General features: G+C 37.2%; 3 protein-coding genes across 5 annotated transcripts in view; 2 read left to right on the forward strand and 1 right to left on the reverse strand.

Moving 5' to 3' along the window:
• LOC106959234 (DNA (cytosine-5)-methyltransferase 3B-like) overlaps positions 1-5,095 on the reverse strand; it is a 38,123-nt gene extending 33,028 nt beyond the window's left edge. The window contains exon 1 of one of the 2 annotated variants that reach the window (XM_015051671.1): positions 4,984-5,095. In XM_015051671.1, coding sequence (XP_014907157.1) covers positions 4,984-4,985 — 2 coding nt within the window. In that variant the 5' untranslated portion in view covers positions 4,986-5,095. Of the gene's footprint in view, positions 1-4,787; positions 4,893-4,983 lie in introns of those variants that run through there. The other variant, XM_015051670.1, reaches the window with a different exon arrangement.
• A 1,250-nt stretch (positions 5,096-6,345) lies between these two features.
• The window catches only part of commd7 (COMM domain containing 7), a 23,159-nt gene continuing 11,213 nt past the window's right edge, over positions 6,346-18,291 (forward strand). The window contains exons 1-9 of one of the 2 annotated variants that reach the window (XM_015051677.1): positions 6,346-6,526; positions 7,710-7,763; positions 7,865-7,967; positions 8,635-8,691; positions 8,784-8,821; positions 9,944-10,034; positions 10,384-10,433; positions 10,518-10,566; positions 10,871-10,948. In XM_015051677.1, the coding sequence (XP_014907163.1) occupies positions 6,446-6,526; positions 7,710-7,763; positions 7,865-7,967; positions 8,635-8,691; positions 8,784-8,821; positions 9,944-10,034; positions 10,384-10,433; positions 10,518-10,566; positions 10,871-10,947 (600 nt within the window). In that variant the 5' untranslated portion in view covers positions 6,346-6,445 and the 3' untranslated portion in view covers position 10,948. Of the gene's footprint in view, positions 6,527-7,709; positions 7,764-7,864; positions 7,968-8,634; positions 8,692-8,783; positions 8,822-9,943; positions 10,035-10,383; positions 10,434-10,517; positions 10,567-10,870; positions 11,039-18,291 lie in introns of those variants that run through there. The other variant, XM_015051675.1, reaches the window with a different exon arrangement.
• The window catches only part of LOC106959235 (nucleolar protein 4-like), a 79,212-nt gene continuing 76,432 nt past the window's right edge, over positions 15,512-18,291 (forward strand). The window contains exon 1 of the mRNA XM_015051672.1: positions 15,512-16,753. Within this exon, the coding sequence (XP_014907158.1) occupies positions 16,367-16,753 (387 nt within the window). The 5' untranslated portion in view covers positions 15,512-16,366. The remainder of the gene's footprint in view (positions 16,754-18,291) is intronic.

Raw genomic sequence — 18,291 nt, forward strand, 5'->3', positions numbered from 1 at the left:
GACAAAAACATTTTGCTTTTTGCAAATTCACTTGCCAATAACTGGAAGTGGACTCCCTAAATTTTATTTATTTAATTTATATTTAACCAGGTGAGACAACAAAGTCTCATATTTATTTACATTAAGTATATTGCATTAAAAAAAATAACTAGAGGAGTTGAAGCTAAATATTTAGATTCACAGTAAATCTAAATATTTACTATGAAGAAGACACGATGACACATAATTCAGCTATTTACTAAGTAGATAAGTAAGTAGCTACTTAGTAAATATTTAGATAGCTAAACTAAATAAATATTTAGCTTGATATTCAAATATTTATTTTTAAATTGACATTTAAAACTAAATAAAAAACTGTTAAATATGACGTTCCTTTTCTTAGGGGCTAAAACACCCAAATGTTTGACTTTACGAACGGGACAGCATAAGGAGCCATCTTGTTTAGCAACGTTTAACAGCTCACAGGAACAACACCGACTCTACATGACAGATTAGAGAGGCGATAAGGCAAATTAAAACCTTAATAAGCTTCTTTATGTCAGGCTAAGACGATATAAATTACAAAGTTATAAACCAAGTTTGGTCCAGTTTTATCCACTTCCATTTTGATATTATTCAGGTAAAAATTATGCATCCTGTCACATCAGCAGGAATTGGACACTTTCCACAAACCAGGAGAACAATTATCTCCCATTACTGAAACTTCCTAACACCCAAAACTGTGAGAAAAACACAGATTCCTCACAGATGGAACCAGAAAATGTGTCTGGGCGAGTATTAATTAGCTGTTCGATCGGCTATGATCTCATTCTGTTCCAACTGAGTATTTCAGATCTTTATCATGACACCAAAAAAAGAGACAGACTGGGAACATCCGGAGCGCTACGGAGTATCTGACACCAGGATGGAAATGATCCTCCGGGCCCTGTGGCCGGCTCAGCGACGAATCAAAACGCAGCAGAAACAATCAGCCAGGTTCAGGAATTATTCAAAAACAACCTGAAAGGAACAAAACCGCATTTAACGTAACAAAGTGGGATCATTTATCACACAAAAACGAAGCACAGATAGAAAAAAGGGTCAATTAAGAACATATTTCTCTGGGAAAAGTCCAATCTTTTCACTACGAATGGTTCTGCTATCAGATTATCTCACAATTTAATCCAGAATAATTTGGTAAACAGTGAAGTTCATGATCAGCTCAACCAATGACAGTTGGTCAACATTTACAATCATAAAGTCTCCTGTGGTTCAAAATAAACATTTAAATGTGATAAATTTTAAAAACTTCATGTTTTTAAAGTCTCGGGCTTTTTACCCACGAAGCTGAGTCTTTATAACAACAAATATCTTCAATATATCGTTAAAAAAATAATATTGTACGCACAGGAAAGTTTTCAGCACAAATCTGCCACTGTAGTAAACATGCCAAACCTCTAGGGGGCGGTGTAGCACAAAGCTAAAACATGTCAGCCAATCAGAATGCTTTAAAATGACCACAACTTCCTGTTAGAATTTCAACGTGGCGCCAAGAAGTTCATGAAACAGCAAAATAGAATTTAAAAAAAGTTGATAAAACACAAGGCAGTGATGATTAGTGGTCTAGTCAAAGCAATTTGCTTATGCTGCTTTCAGGTACAGCTGGGACACTCTGTATCCCAGCTGTATCACTCCAAAGTGATAAATCTCTCGCTCTTCGGTTGCCTAGCAACAACCTGCTGAATAACTGGCGCAGCAGCAGTTTAAGGTTTCGCTTCATAACTGCTTAAAAATAAAAAACAACATGGAGAGAAAACTGTGGATAAAACAGGAAAGGTCACTCCACCAGATTATCTGTATTTCAAATATTTAAAACAACAAACTAATCAATAATTATCAATATAGACTGATAAGAAACTCGTTTCATTATTTTCCTGCAGAGCTGAAAACGAACGAACATTTCCACAGCGAGGAGAAGCTGAAACGTTGTATCCTCAGCGCATAACTTCTCTGCATCTTTAGAGACAAAGAAAAAGGTTGAAATAAAGCCGCAGAGAAAGAGCGCAGGGCAGAGCGAGGGGCCAACCACAGAGGGTCAGGGAGGACAAGGAGGCGGCGGTGGCGCGGGGGATCACATCAAAGCCGCGCAGTGGCGAGAGATTAGGGTCCGCTTTGCTGGAGGGGACCGGCCTCTCCCTGCACGGTGTGCATGTGTGCGTGAAGGGGAGCCGAGCCCCTCGGGTCTTTCTCTGGGCCCGCATTCCTCGGCCCTCGTTACTTTATGGCCCCTTCCCGTCCAGAACCGGCCCCGCAGCCGAGCGCCACAGGTCTCACTCCAGACACGATGGATACAAACATCCACTCAAAACAAACAAGCTGCAAGCCAAAAAATATTTTCAAAAACTTAAATCAACAAAAATGAGATTTTCTCTAATCTACTTAACAAGGCCTGTTGCATTTAATAATAAATTTAAACAAACTCAATAATTTCCATTTGTAGGATTTATTGGTTTTCTTCTGCTTGGGTTTCAACCGGGGCTGTTTTACTTACAGAGACTTCATAATCCATTTTATTTGTAGTTCTGTTTATTTATTTTGAATATTTAAAATGTTACATGTTCATTAACATTTTAAAGTTTATTGATCTTTGTAAATGTGTGATTGCCTTATTATGCCATTATTATCACTGTTTTATTTAAAAATGGTCTCAAAAGGACAATATTACCATTTATCGCAATAACTTCAGGGACAATTTATTGTCCAGTAAAATTTGTTATTGTGACTCAACAATAAACTGAGGATGAACTATTTTAAATAAACAAATAATCTGAATTTTATTTTGAAGGAGCAGGATCGTAGCATCCGGTTTGCTATTAAATGTTCCATTGATTAAAAACTATAACATATTCCATCTGTTCTCAGCAATAAAAACAGAATATTTATTTAAAAAAAACTTGCTGTATTCAGCAAAGTTTTAATACTGGTGCCATTTAGTAAATGTAGTTACCATGACAACAGATGATCACGGTAGTTTTTAAATCGAAATAGATTTTGACTTAAAAGTCATAGTTTGGTCCTAATTTATTCTCAAGTTGTAGTCGAGGGGGCCTCAGAAATTCAATTGAGAGAGCACACAGGGCCCCTGAACCCCAGTTTGAACACCCTTCATCAAGCTAAAGCATCTCACTCAAACATATTCAGTCTGCGCAAGGAAACTACAACAAACTAAAGCATTTTCAGAAACGCTAAAAGTTTGACTGTGAGCAGAAATTTAAAAGCAAGTGCTGACTTGTAACTATAATAAATATAAATAAGAATTATAACTATTATAATTATAACTAATTATTATAATAACTCCACTATTCCTTATGTAAACAGTGCGCTGCTGTCTGACCTCTGTGTTCTTCTTCTGGGGTGGAGTTTGGTCCAAACTGGGTCATATCAACAGGACAATGTTTGCAAATTCACAACAACAAATCAAGGAGTTTCAACGGCCCAGTCAAAGTCCAGACCTAACTAGGATTAAAAAAGATGCTGGGCTTTGAAATCAAAGGATCTGCTAATTTTTAATGCATAACTGCGAGTTTATTGCAAGCTTTCTGCATAAAAGATCTAAAACATTGGATTGAAGTGCTACCTCCCACCTGCAGGTGGCAGTATATGTTAGTATATGTATGTTAGTAACAAAAACCGAGATATTTACGTTTTTAGAAAAAGCTAACTCCAAACATCAGTCTGGGTTTGGTTGAAGTGAACTCTGGTTCAGTTTGAATGCATATGTGGACGCCAAGCGGACCGGATGCCGCTCCAAAAGCAGGAAGTGGACTACAGCGCAGGACACTCTGGGTAAAAACAATCAAATCAAACGAGCTAGCATAGCGCTAGCAGCAGAAATGGCTTGTGCTTTTTAGCCAAAGATGAAGATAAATCCTCCAACCGCTAAAATCTGACGCCTCCATTTTAGTCTCATTTGGTGAAGAAGGAAGTTGCTCTCAGTGTCTTCAGAGGATTTTTTTCTCAGTGGTTCTTGGTGCAGCGCCCCCACAGGTGAGGAGGAGAACTGCTTGTTCAAAGGGTTTGGTTCGCTTTTCACAGAAAATTTAACTAATATTGCAGTTAATTTGAACCCTATGCAATGCTGGGTTCTGTATATTGGTCACATCAGATCATTTTTACTCACAATGATGTCTGCATCTCCTGAATTAAGCATTTCTGTCACTGATTACTGGTTAAATTGGCTACTTGCATGGAAATCACAGTATTTCTTTCTGTTTCCTCCCGTTTTCTTCCAGTCTCGGTTTGCATCTCCCTGGAACATACTGTGATAAAAATAAACGAGTTTTCTTCATCTCTAAACCCAAACCTGTTTAATAACACAGGTTAATAACAAGAGCAACAGGAGGAAGTTAAGCCAGTAAAAAATCCCCACCGTCTGTACATGTTCAAATACCTGAGCATGTCCAAAACCAGGAAATAAGGAAGCAGAATCAACACTTAACCACACACTTTTTAAAAAATCTGCTGTTTTGCAAAAAAAAAAAACTCCCGTTGATTATTGACTAAAACAGATTTCAGCGCACAAAATGAAGAAGGAGTCAAATGTCTGCAGCTCATTCCTCGGTGAGCCGGCCATGTATGATGTGGTTGTACAACAGCTCACTTTGAACGCAAATTAGCGGAGTTTTCCTGACACTAAACCCGCTAACAGCTGCGAAACACGCGAATAAACGTCTGGGGAGAAGAGACGGAAATGCAAAACCTTCCAGTGGTGTTTCAGAGTTTTCCCCAGATGATGTTTAAGGTCTTACCTGAGCGGACTCTGCAGCAGTTCTGGGTCTGCTCTGCGCACATGGGGCAAAGTCGAGCGACCTGCCAACTTTACACGTGCACAGAGCAGGAATTACAGGGGGAACCAACCTGCGCGTAACACGCAGAAAACTCACGCTGCAGCTCGAACAGATTAGTTAAAGTGTTACAAACACGACAGACACGGGTTTTACTTACATAACTATCCACGGTTGTTGCGCGCATCCGCAGCTGAAACGTGCAGGAGGAAGATGTTGACCTGGTGATCCGAGCCGAAGTGGATCTGGAGTCCCACACGGATGTTTGGCTGCCGCAGGCTTTTAAAGGTGGAAATGTCGACTCCCATTTTGTCCCCAGTAGTAAAACCCCCCCAAAACCCATCATTCACGCAGCTGTACAGCTCTGGAAACAACACATTTCCACCTTAATTTAAAAACACCTTCAAATCCTTACAACCCTTGAAATTTTTTCTACTTTTTCAGCAAAAACTTTGATTTTATTTAAACAAACAACCCAAAAGTGAAAGAAAATCAATCAAACAAGTTTATTTTCATAGCATATTTCAGCAACATGGCAGTTTAAGGTGCATTTCATCATAAAAACACAAAAATGCAAAGTGATAGAAACACAGTAAACGGCTGAAGAAAAACAGATCTGCAAACTGCAAAAACACAAAATCTTATTAAGAATTTTTGCCTAGTTTCTTACAGGAAAACATTTCCCCTTTTATGAGTTTAATAATCTGCTAGGGAACCTTTAAGAACTTAAAATGTGATTTTCTTACTGGAAACTTAATTTAGTTTTGTACATATTAGGACCATTGGAGATAAAAAAAAGAGTTTGAAACATCAAAAATTGCGAGAAAATATTCAGAAATTTTGTGATTAACATAACATTTATTGAAAAAAAAACGTTAAAGTTTGTAGCAATTAATCTCAGAAATTCTCTAGAAAAAACTTTGATATTTCAGAGTTTGAAATGTTGAAAATTTGCTAGAAAAAAAACGTCTAAATATTGAAATTAATCTCAGATTTTTTTTAAACTTCGGAATCTCAAAATTTTAGAATGTTTTCTGGCAAATTTTCAACATTTCAAACTCAAAAACTTCCAAGTATTTCCTCCTCCCCCGAAAATTTCTAAGATTGAAGTCAATGTTTCAGGTTTGTTTTTTTTTTTGGAGGAAATTTCTTCTTTTGTTTTTTTTTATCTACAGTTTCCCTAATACACAATCATAAGTTTCTTATAGGAAGATATTTTCCTCTTATACATGAACATTATAGTATATCAAATAGTGATTTACTTAAAATAAGCTTCTATATCTTGGTGGAAAGTTGTAAGTTAATTTTACTTTAAGTGTATTTTAATATGTCTTAGTTTTCCTTCTAATTAAATGCTCATTTCTTTTTCATAAATAGCTTTACTTTAAAACAAAACATTTAAGTAAAAACCAAATATTTTCTGTATTTTAATCTATTTTCAGTCTGATTTCTCCGTGTAAAACGTTGCTTTGCAGATTTTTCAGCTCCTTTTCCTTTGAGGGTCAGACGCATTCTGCGCATGCGCGTGACCACCGTGAACCCGGAAGTTCTCTCCTAGAATCAGCTGCGCAGCAGCAGCCAAAACACCGGATCGAGTTTATTCAGGGATAAAGCACAAAAACATGCAGCTTCACTTCGCCAAGGACGTGTTACCGGACTCTGTCGGTACCGACTTCCAGAATCTGAACAAATTTAACGACCAGGTAAAAAAAAAAAAAAAGAACCGCGGAGCTGATTACCCAGGAATTTTAACTAGTTTTCCTGTTTTCCGGTGAGATTTATGGGAAACTATAAACATCTGAAATGCTCATAGGTGTCTCATCGGGATTTATAATTTTATATGTTTAAGATTTTGATAACTAACTGTAAATAAAAAAGGTTTAAATGCATAAAAGTATAATTTTCGTGTCAAACATCAATGAAATCTTAAGCGGTTCTCATGTTTCCCATGCAAACGTTTCAAATTTAATTCAAATAACCAGATCATATGTGATGATATGCTTCAATGCGTCATGAAGGTGCTGACCTTTGCCCTTTTTACAACTTTCCATCACGTGACATAATTTGTTTCCTCAGTGAACCATCACAGGATGTAATTACTTCCCTACAGATTTATGTTATTTTTTACTTATTAAAGGAAAACTAAATCTAAACAAACCTGTCCCTTTATGAAAATGTAATAAATCAGATATTAGCAAAGGTTAGATACACTATTTATGTATAATTTCAATCCAAAGATCTCTACAGTCAATAGGTAGCTTGAACAGAACCTGTTTGTAATAATTTAAAAAAAGTTAGGATTAAAGTTAGAACAACTAAATATTAAATTTATTTAGAAGGCAAATAAAAATGAAAAAGTGTCCAAAAAGGATTAGGTAGAAGTAAGGAACTCATTATCGCATATATAATAATAAATATTATTATTAGACATGAAATATTGATTTCTATATTGTCTATACTGATTAGCTCATTACTGTTTGTTTACCTCTTTAAGCTTAGAAACAATAGTTAGTGTTTTACAACAAGCCCGTTGAGTGTTTGAATGTAGTTTGATCCAAATTTTTAAAAAGCTATAAAAATAATAGCGCTTATTATTTTTTATAATGCATAATAATAACTAACAAAATAAAAGTTAATTTTTAACTATAAAAAACATTTAATAATATACATGATTATACGACAGATTTAAACAGTTTTTAATAAAAATATTTATCTTGAGCTGGTAGTAGAATAAAAGCAGAAACATTAGTGTAATTAGGTACATATAAATAAAAGTATTTAGACCTGAGGACGACATGCAGTAGCAACAAGAAACGCAAACGACGATGAACGTTTAAATTACACAAAGTAATGTGTTTCTTTTATTTATTTTTTAAATATCTGCAGCAGTTTAGTCGACTGATTGAAATTCTGTTCCAGTTCCTCCTGGACCCGAAAGAGGTGAGTGGAAAAGAAATGAGACTTTGAGCTTTGATAAGTCAACTGGACTAAAACACAGCTTTTCCTTTTGTGTGTGTGTGTGTGTGTGTGTGTGTTCTCAGACGGACAGATTCATGCAGCAGCTGACAGAATTTGCAGGGGAACACGGGATGAGCGCCGGTCCGCTGAGGAACCTGATGAAGAGCGTCCTGCTGGTCCCTCAGGGTGGGAGAAACTATTAGGAAGCCATTTTGTTTTCAGAGAGGAGAGATTTTACCCGACATACCCTCCAAACAAGCTAAGCTAGCAGTCAGGAGTCCACAGAGCCTTCGTTTTTTTGGGTGGACACTTCTACTAAGCCGCTAACATCAGAGCTAATTTTTCATTAGCACTTTTGCTAGCTTTGAAAACATGTATTGCACTTAGCTTCCCGTAAATAAATTTTTCTGAATAGATTCTAAATCATTTACTTTGTGAATTTTCAGGTGAATGAAGATGAAGTTTTGGTTATTGACTTTTAAATATTCTGATTGTGGAGCTAATGTTTCACATACCACTTTAGCACTTTTGCTAGCCCCAGAATTATTTAGCTCATTTAGCTTATCTTAAATTAATTTGTACTAAGCTCCAAAACAGTAATCTACTTGGCTTGTTTGTAATATTTCAGTTTAATAAAGTTTAAGTTTTTGTTATTGAATGTTAAGAATTCTGCTAATTTTGGAGCTACTTTTTCACATTTAGCACTTTAACTAAACTTTAGAAGCATTTGTCTTAAATTAATCATATATGAGTTTGGATTATTGAGTGTTAATATTTCTTCAGTTAGTTTAGACGTTTCTATTCATGCTTTTATTTTGAAGCTGTTAAAGTGACTCTGCTGTTTTCTCCTCAGGGGCTCTGAAGAAAAACCTGACGACCGAGCAAGTCAAGGAGGATCTGCTCACATTAGGTTCTAGTTTCAAACTCTAACTGACTTCTTTGTAAATCAAATGTTAAATTATGCTCCCTGAACTAAAACTGTTTTTTCTGTTTATCCCTCAGGGCTAAATGATGAGAAAGCTGCTCACTTTTCTTCACAGGTAAATTATAAACCCTTGAATTTGATGGATCCTGTAAGTTCAGAGGCTCTGATGAATTTCTGATTAGTTCATAAGACAAATCAGTTCTGTTAACTTTCAGTTAGAGAACTAAGATGCATTTCAGCATCATTTACTCACTGTTGGCATCCTGATTAATATTTATATCCAATTAATTTAAAGAAAATCTGATGTGATGATTTCACCAGGAAGGATCTGATGGGTCAACTTCATTCTAGCTGGGAAACATTGATCAAGTCCAAAACCAAACATTTCAGCGTTGATTGTTGTCTTACAGTCCAGAACCGTGGTTCTGATGGCAGAGAAGATTGTTTTGTTGTTCAGACCAATTCATCTGCAAAATACAATGGAAAATTAGGCACATTGTAGATAAAAATACGAAAAACAAGAGTAAATGTCCGCCAGGAAACTCTGAAGTTCTACGATTAATCTCAAACATTTCCTACCAAAAACTTGAACAAAACTCAGAAATTTGCTAGAAAACACTAAAATTGTGAATAAAAAAAACTTGCAAAGTTTTGAGTTTCAAAAATAAAAATGTTTTGACTTTTGGAAATTTTTTGAGTTCCAAGAGTCACATTTTCTTTAATTTTAAAACTCTGAAATTTCGAAGTGTTTTTGTAGAAAATTTCTGAGATTAATGTACAATTTTGGAGTGTGGAGCAAAATTGCAACTTTTCAAATTTAGAAATTTCTTTGTTTTTTTTCCAGCAGTTTTTTGACTTCAAACTCAGAAACTTCCTTGTAAGTTTTAGGCAGAAATCTACTCCTCCTTTTTTATTTGCAATGACCCTAAAACACCGTTGTAGCAAAAAGCTTTAACAGCCTGAAAAGTTAAAATTTATCATTACATTTTTGACAGTTTTTCTCTTTTTTTGCTCAAACTGATGAGCTAGCTTTGTTTTAGCATCATTAGCACGTGTGAAGGAGTGAATATGAGCATCTGAAAACAATTTATGAGCCAAATCAAACAGTCTGGTTGTCTAATGCTAGTGTAGCTACTGTAGCTAATCCTAGCTAGATCAGCTAACGTAGCTGATGCTAGCTGCATCACAGTGTTGAGGTGTGCTGAGGGCGGCCATCTTGTTCCTCTGTATGCTGCAGTGGGGGCAGCATTACGCTGCGCTGTCCAGGCTGGCGGTGGGACAGACGCTGATGGTCAACCAGCTGGTCGACATGGAGTGGAAGTTTGGAGGTGAGACGACTCAAATCGCAGCGAAACGATGGCAGGAGAAAATATTCTGCCGGGATAAATTCCGTCGCTGCAGAACATCGACGTTGGCTCCTGTCAGAAGAAACATGGCCGCCAAATGTCAAGTATTTTATCATCTGCAGATAAAAACAAAATGGTGAAATAATTAAAAGTGTTTGCAGAGTTTCTGGAAACATCTGGATTTTCCAGGATTTTACGGATAAGAGGAGAGAAATAAAGGATGAGAAATATTCCTTCCTTCCTTTCTTTCTTTCTTGAATCGTGTTTCTGGTAAATTGTTGAACCCAATTCATTTTCTGACTCAAACTTGGACGTTTTCTCTCGTTCCCAGTGACTGTCGGCACCAGTGAGATTCAGAAAGTGGGAAACATTTTTCTGCAGGTAAAACGTTCAGAAAACGATCCAAAGTTGGGAGGTTTTTCGTGTCTTTTATTTTACCCCAAACGTTCCTCTGCTCTCCTGCAGTTGAAGCTGGTGGTGAGGAAGGGAAACTCGACTGAAAATGTTTTCATGGGTGAGTCTCTATTTTAAATCAGTTGGACTGATTTCTTCAACAATAAAATTCAAATTTATTTGGATTTTATGTGAGAGATCATCAACAAAGTTGGTTTATCACATAAAATCCCAATAAAATAAATAAAAATTTCAAATGATAAAGTGATAAAAAATGAAACATTTCTCTTTAATCTCCAAAGTGCTTCATAATCAATTTTTTCACTTGATTTCTTTTGTAAAATTAGAAGCAACTTTTTCACCATTTTTCTGACCAACATTTATATTTTTCACCTAAATCTGTCTCCTTTTGTTGTTTCCTCCAGAACTGACACTTCCTCAGTTTTACAACTTCCTGCATGAGATGGAGAGAGCAAAGGCCAGCATGGAGTGCTTTGCTTGAATTTAAGTGTGTGTGTGCGTGTTTGAATAACTGCCAAACGTTTGTACTAAATCTGATAATAAATACAATTAAAAATGAATCTGTTTTGTCAGATTGAAGATTATTGCTCAGAACCTTTTGAATTAATGAACAAAATTATACTTTAAAAATTATTATATTTTACTTATTTAAACAATGGCAATTCGCAACAAATGTCTCAAAGCACTTTACAAACAAAATGAATTCAATCACACATTGATTCTGATTGATCCAACTTATCAAACAGTAAATTAAGTTAAATTAATTATTGAACTTGAGCCTCGTCTGAGAACTACACAGTAGCTGTGTTTCTGTAAAAAAAAAATTTATTTTGCTAATGACAAAAAACACTATTCACAATTGCGGTATTTGTATGAAATAAAAAACGCAATTAAAATTACACGTGAATAAGTTTGTTTGCGACAAGTTATTAAATATCTGCCGCGTCACCATCCAACTACTTCCTGTTGTCTTCTTCTTCGTGGTTTACGCATATGGCAACTTCCGGGTTTTTGATCGTCTGACGCGAAAACGTGTTTCCATTGCTGTTTTGTGAAATAAAACAGTTTCGATACAAAAAGCCCAACTCATCCAGAACTTATCGAAAATCAAGTTTTTTATATATATATAACTGTCTGGTTTCTATTAAGCAAATGTATTTAAACTAAACGCTGGTAGAAGCTAGTCCGTAGCAAGCAGCTAGCTAGCACCTGCGTTTACCTAGCAGCTTGTACCTTTATGAGATGGAGGTAGTTGGGTAGTACATACCTAGCAACCACCAGAAACTGGCGTTTTGGCTGTATCGAAATTGTTTCTTTCTTTTTTCGCAAAACTGCAAAGGAAACACTTTCTCGCAACTCACGAAGACAACAGGATAGTTGAATTATGGCGCAACATGTTTTTTAATAACTTGACTGATTTTAATTGCGTTTACAATTCAATTCAAATACCGCGAAATTATGGTTTGTTTGTTTTTTCCGACAGCGGAATATAAACGAAGATTTGCGTACATTTGTAAAGGTTCTGCCTCCGTTTTTCTTTAAATTGTGACTAAAACACTTCAGGAAAACCTTTGGAAATGTTGCAAACTTTCCACCTGCAGCTAACTGTAGCATAAACTGTGGGTCAAACAGCTTAAAATGAAAACAATGGTTCCATTTCTCAAAGAAGCGCCAGCGTATAGGTGAGTCCTGTGAGTTTCTTCCTTTTGTCTTTAGTTCCTCTTTGTGAGTTTTTTTCCGTTGGCTTTCCTGTCCCGATGCGGCTGGTTAGACCAGCGGGACAAAGTCCGACCGCAGACTTCCTCCTGCTGGATGTAGACATGTTTCCTCCCCGACTTATTTGCGCCGTTCAGCCATAAAACCCGCTATCTTGGCCGCACACATGAGGAAGCGTACAGTTCGAGCCAAGCGGCAGATTCCGTTTATTTAACCTCTATTTTCCTTAATTTGGAGTAAAAAAAAACCCCCACCAAATTCCAGCCAAAGTTTATCACTTTTGTTTGTTTTGTTGATTGGTAGACAAACCTGAATCGAAGTAAATAAATTAAAGATGAGAGAAAGAAGGATAAAACACATAAAACAAAACGCAACATTCTACCACAAATTAGAATAACATCACATGCTGTTTTGGTGCTGCTGAAAAGGAAAAAAATAAGAAAGGATGGTTGAAGGCTGGAAATGAAGGAAGAGAAGAAAAGGAGGAAGAAAGTAATGGAAGAAGGAAAGAAAAAAATGAAAGGATGATGGAAGAAAGGCCAGAGTTTTTATTTCTTCTGTATGAATTTGTTTGAAAAGTCAAATCAAGACTGAAGATTGTTTTTAATTTCCAACATGGAGGAAATAAAAACTTTTCATCATCATTCCAACATTCTTCCTGTTGAACCAAAACTTTTTACATCAGAATGGAGCCGCAGGCCGGAAACTGTTTTCTGAAGAACTTCCGGCTAATTCTGCTGATCCGACCAGAACCAGAACAAACCACGCAGCGCCTGTTTGTGGCCACGAGAGGGCGCCACTGACTAAAGGTTCTGAGATCAGAGCGGAAACTGCAGCTTGGTGAAACATTTAACTCAGTTGATGCGTTTCATGCTGGTTATTTGTAAAGATACACTGTTAAAAATTATCAGCAATAATTATGATTATTTAGAGAAAAAAATGGCGGTTAAAAACTTTCAAAATAAAATTTTCACTATTTATAAATGTCACAGTATAAATATTTAATTTGAAGTTATACATTTTTAGTCAAATTAATACTTATTTTTTGCTAAATATTTAGGTACCAAAGTATTTACCCTGAAACTAAACATGTAACTTTAAACAAAATATTTAATTAGCATTCTAAATGTTTAGTTTACAAAACAAATTTTTGGCTCCAAACTAAATATTTAGCTGATAAGCTAAATATTTAGTTTGGAGCTACATTTATAATTAGCACGCTATGTATTTAGCCCCAAACTAAACTAAGCTAAATATTTTGCTTCATTAGCAAGCTTAATATTTAGCCTACTAGTTTAGACCAAAGTACTTAGATCTAAACTAAACATTCAGAGCTCTAACCTGAACAATTAGCTTGCAAACTAAATATCTAGTTTGTAGCTAAATATTTAGTTTCAGAAATGTTTTAAAACTTTATCCTCATCCAGGCTGGCAGAGTTTGTGTGTTACGTTATTTTTACCCCAGGAAAATCTGGTTAACTGGGAGTTTCTATAGATAATCTGAAGTATCGTTTGGACTTTCAGTGTTGGCTTCAGCTTCTGCAAATAAAGATTAATTTATTTTTAGGTGTTCTTACACACATTCTCCTCGTTAGTGGTGAATGATCAACCGCTCACTGGTTGTTATTAAATCTGTGGAAGAGTTGGTGTTGTTATGTTTGCAGCGGTTTTTATTTTCGTCCCACTGCGCCCGTTTTGTTTTTGTTGTGTGTTTGCAGGTTCGGCGGCTCCGTTCGGGTCCCAGCCAGGAGTCACCAGCAGACCTCTTCACCGACGCCCACACACACTCCCTCCAGCTGACGGGCGCCATGGCAACCAGCAGAGCCATCCGGGTCCTGTGTGTGTGTGAGAGACCAGGTGTGTGTCTCATCGGTGCTTTTTTGTGTTCTCCATCGTTTCCCCTCAGGGACACAGATGAGCATCAAGCTCCACATGCATGAGGCAGATGCACAGCAGATGGTTGATCTGCGTTTACGTTGCTAATGTGCGCAAATCTTCGTCTGTAATCTGCTAATATTGAGCAAAATAAACACAGTTTCCCAATTACTCCGTTTCTGTTAAGTAAGAAATTAAATTAAAGTTACACATGAAAAAGCTTGTTTAGGCCAGGGTTGTCCAAAGCGCGGCTCAGGGGCCATTTGTGGCCTTTGGACTGGTTTTAAGCGGTCAAAAATGATCCAGATTTGTCCCTTTGATGCAGATCAAGACTGTTAATTTATTTACAATGTAAAATGTAAAGTACAACAAAGTTTTTGTCTTTCTACAACTCTGAAATTTCCAAGTTTTTTCTAGAAATTTTTTTAGATTAATTTGAAAATTTCATAGTTTTCCAGCAAATGTTAAACCTTCCAAACTCCTAAAATTGCTTTGTTTTTCTAGAAAATTTCTTAGATCAGTCTCAAATTTATGAGTTGTTTTTTCAAGCTAATATTTGACTTTGTAAAGTCTTGAATTTCCATGTTTTTTCTTGAAAATTTCTGAGAGTAATCTCAAAATATCTGAGTTTTTTCTAGCAAATGTTTGCCTTTTCAAATTTGGACATTTCCTTGATTTTTTTCTAGAAAGTTTCTGAGCTCAATCTCAAAAATGTTACATTTTTTCAAGACAATTTTAAACTTTTCAAACTCAGATATTTCCAATTTTTTTCTCCAAAATTTCTTTCACATTTTCAACTTTAATAACTCATAAATCTCCATGTTTTTTTCTTGAAAATATCTGAGTTTAATTTGTTTTTATCTGTGAGGCCGTTTGTGCCTCAGACAACGGAAAGCAGAAGGTCGTAGTGAAGGAGAAGGTTGGACTGTTTTGAAACTTGCTTTCACTTCCTAAAGTCGAGTTTATTTTAATCCTGCTGATCGAGTTGCTCTTTTCCTGCCGCCTTTCTGTTTCTCCTTTGGGGCGTTCAGACACAAACTTAACGGATCACACTTTGTGGTCGAATGTGTTTCCAAGCATGTTGATCCTGGTCCCTGGTTTTACGATGAAGATAAAACAGAAGAGGGTTTTATTTTGTCAGAAAACGCATTTTTACTTGACTGGTAGTTTTACTGGTCAGGCAAAACACATTTAAAAACGTAACAATCATCCTAATCCTTCTTTGTTCTCTTCATCCTTCTCATTGACCAAAATGACAATAATTCATATAAGCAACAAATAATAAAGATTTTTTTCCCAATCAGTTTCCCTCAATAAGAAACTAATTAAACTTTAATAAAAACTGCAGCTGTGTGTCTGTGTCAGGTGAATTTTTGGTTAAAACGTGTTTTTCATTCTGTGTAGAAAATCCACAAATTTCACTCAAGTAAGAGTAAAATATAATAAAATTACTCAACTAAAAATACTCCTAAAAGTAAACCTTTAATTCTTTAATGCAGAATTAAAGATTAATTGGCTAATAATTATTAGTTGACGATTATTTAAATAGCCGATTAATCGTGTCGGACATGTTTGATGTAAAAAGCAAAACAGGAGGATAAATACTCTGTCCCGAAGTCATGGCCTAAAAACGGTCAATTTAAGTTTGTTTTTATTTTTTCTGGGTTTTTATTTTTTTAGAACCGAGTAAAACACAAAAACCTGTTGCATGTTAAGTTTTAACATCTGCCCACATGTCTGTATGTTTCTTTTTGTCTTGATTATTTCTCTGACATCCACTTCCTGCTACTCAGATCTGTCTGCCGCGTGCGGGTCCCGCCGGACGGTCCGGGTCGGACCCAGTTGGATGTGGACGGTACCTTGATCAGGACCCGCTTCCTGTTCCCACCTCCAGCCCGGCGGAGGGAACAATGAGGCGCAGCGGGACGCTAACAGGTGTCCGCCATCAGCTGGAGGAGGACGGCCGAACCGGACCGAACATGCGGCCCGTTCGGCTCCACTAGCAGAGTCTTCCTCACGGGAGGAAGAGTGGGAGGCGCTGGCTGACATCCCCCACGGGACCGGGCCGAGCGAACAGGTGTGTCCCGGTACCAGCCTCCCGTACCGAGCCGTGGAGTTTCACCGCAGCTGGTGCGTAAATACCAGAGAAGAGGAGGAAGAGGAGGGTCCAAATTGACTAGTCGGAACAAATTCACGGGTTAGATCTTTTTAAAAAATATTATTTTTTTATATACATATTTCTCGGTTTTGGACGGACGTGCATTTTTGTCGGAGAAATTTCCAAAAGTGGGTCATCTGGTCATTTCACTATGACAACGAGAAAATCCGCCGGTGCTGCTGGAGACGTGGATCCCATCTCCACCAGCAGCAGCACCGGTACCAGCAGGCTGCCGACCCAGACCCAGCAGAGCAGCCGGAGTTCCGCCGGAAGCGACCCGGTTCCGGGCGAGGCGCCGGAGATGGTCGGGGAATTCCGGGACTGGTGCCTGAAAACGTACGGGGACTCCGGGAAGACCAAGACCGTGACCCGGCGCAAGTACGACAAAATCCTCCAGACGCTGCTGCAGGAGGGCGAAGGGGACGGCGGCCATCATCACATCAACGCCAAGTTCAAATTCTGGGTCAGGTCCAAGGGCTTCCAGGTGGGCCGAACCGGGCCGGACGGACCGGTGCTGTACGTCCCCATTAAGGCAACGGTTAGTTCCCCTTTCTGTTTCTTTGTGTGTGTCCCATTTCAGGTGTGTGTGTGTTTTCACATGATGTGGATGAACGGACTGGTTGCCATGGTAGCGGCAAACACCTGTCTCATTAGGGTCCAATTGGACCCGTCTTTGTTTGTTTGTTTTACAGTTTGGTAGTAATTAGTTACATTTACTCTATTATTTTTGCTTGAGTAACTTCTTTTAAATGTACTTTTAGGAGTATTTGTACTACTTTTACTTGAGTATTTCTGCTCTTACTGGAGTAAAATGTCTGGATTTTCTACCCACTGAATGAAACACAAACATGTTTTAACCAAACATTCACCAGATACAGAATCACTCCTGCAGTTTCCGTTAAAGTTTCTGAACTTTCTTACTGAAAGAAGATGATTTGGAAAAATGGTCTTTTGCCTGATTTTTTTTTTGTTACTTATATGAATTATTGTCATTGTAGCTGGTAGCTAGCAGCTACATTTCTGCATATAATTGCGCAATTTGACATGTCGAAGCTAGCTAGTAGCTGTTAGCTAGTAGCTGCGTTTCTATTGAACGTATAATTGCGCAATTTTGCATTTTGAAGCTAGCTGTCAGCTAGTAGCTGTCAGCCAGCTAGTAGCTGCTAGCTATCAGCTAGCAGCTGCGTTTGCATTGACCATATAAAAGCTCAATCTGACATTTCGAAGCTAGCTTGAAATAATGCCGCCACCTTGTGGCAGCAGTGAGACATGACAGCCTGTTGAAATGGAAAAACAACATTCAAGTTCAAACAAATCAGTTTTAATTAAGCTATTAAAGTGAATTTTAATGGCTAACAGGAGAGGAAGGTTAAAGAAAACAATAATTTGGAGGATTTTATAACCAACCGTGTTTCTTTTGTTCTCTTCCTCTGAGTGAGAGTCAAACTCCGCTGCTTCTTCCAGCTGTATTTATGTTTCAAATCATCACTGTGTTTATTCTGTTTTGCTTCTTTATGTGTCACACTGAGAGGGATGTGACCTTCCTGCAGCAACTGTCTATCAGGCAGCCTGTGTGTTTACACTCCAGCGAAGTGTGTGTCTGTCTGCACGACTGGGTGTGAGACACGATGATCCATTTATTACTCAGCTGAGACGATGAAAATGCATCCAGAGACGTAAAACGATGAACAGGCTCTGGACTGAATCGGGAATAAAACCAAAAACTGAGGAAAATTTACACCTAATCAGAGTTAAACAGTGAGAAAAGGTTAAGAGACAAACAGCTGCTAACTGTTTTGTTTTTAATAGTCACCTTATAAACGTCAAGTCATTCTAACTAGTGGTTGGTTGTCTTTATTTCAGACTATAATTAACTAATTGCATTTTGATCAAACTATATATCGACAAAACAAGCTAAATTTTTAATTCAAAACCCATTGATGTTGCTAAATTATTGAATAATATACATGAGCTTAACAGCAAACATATTAATTGATTTGAATCTGTTATTTGGGCAGTTCTAAAAGTGCGTTTTGGCAGTGCAGTCCGGAGTAGTCTGGCTGCAGTTTGTAACTT

The sequence above is a fragment of the Poecilia latipinna genome, unplaced genomic scaffold, assembly GCF_001443285.1.
Source record: "Poecilia latipinna isolate Pla-1442-1.1 unplaced genomic scaffold, P_latipinna-1.0 Scaffold1058, whole genome shotgun sequence".
NCBI lineage: Eukaryota > Metazoa > Chordata > Actinopteri > Cyprinodontiformes > Poeciliidae > Poecilia > Poecilia latipinna.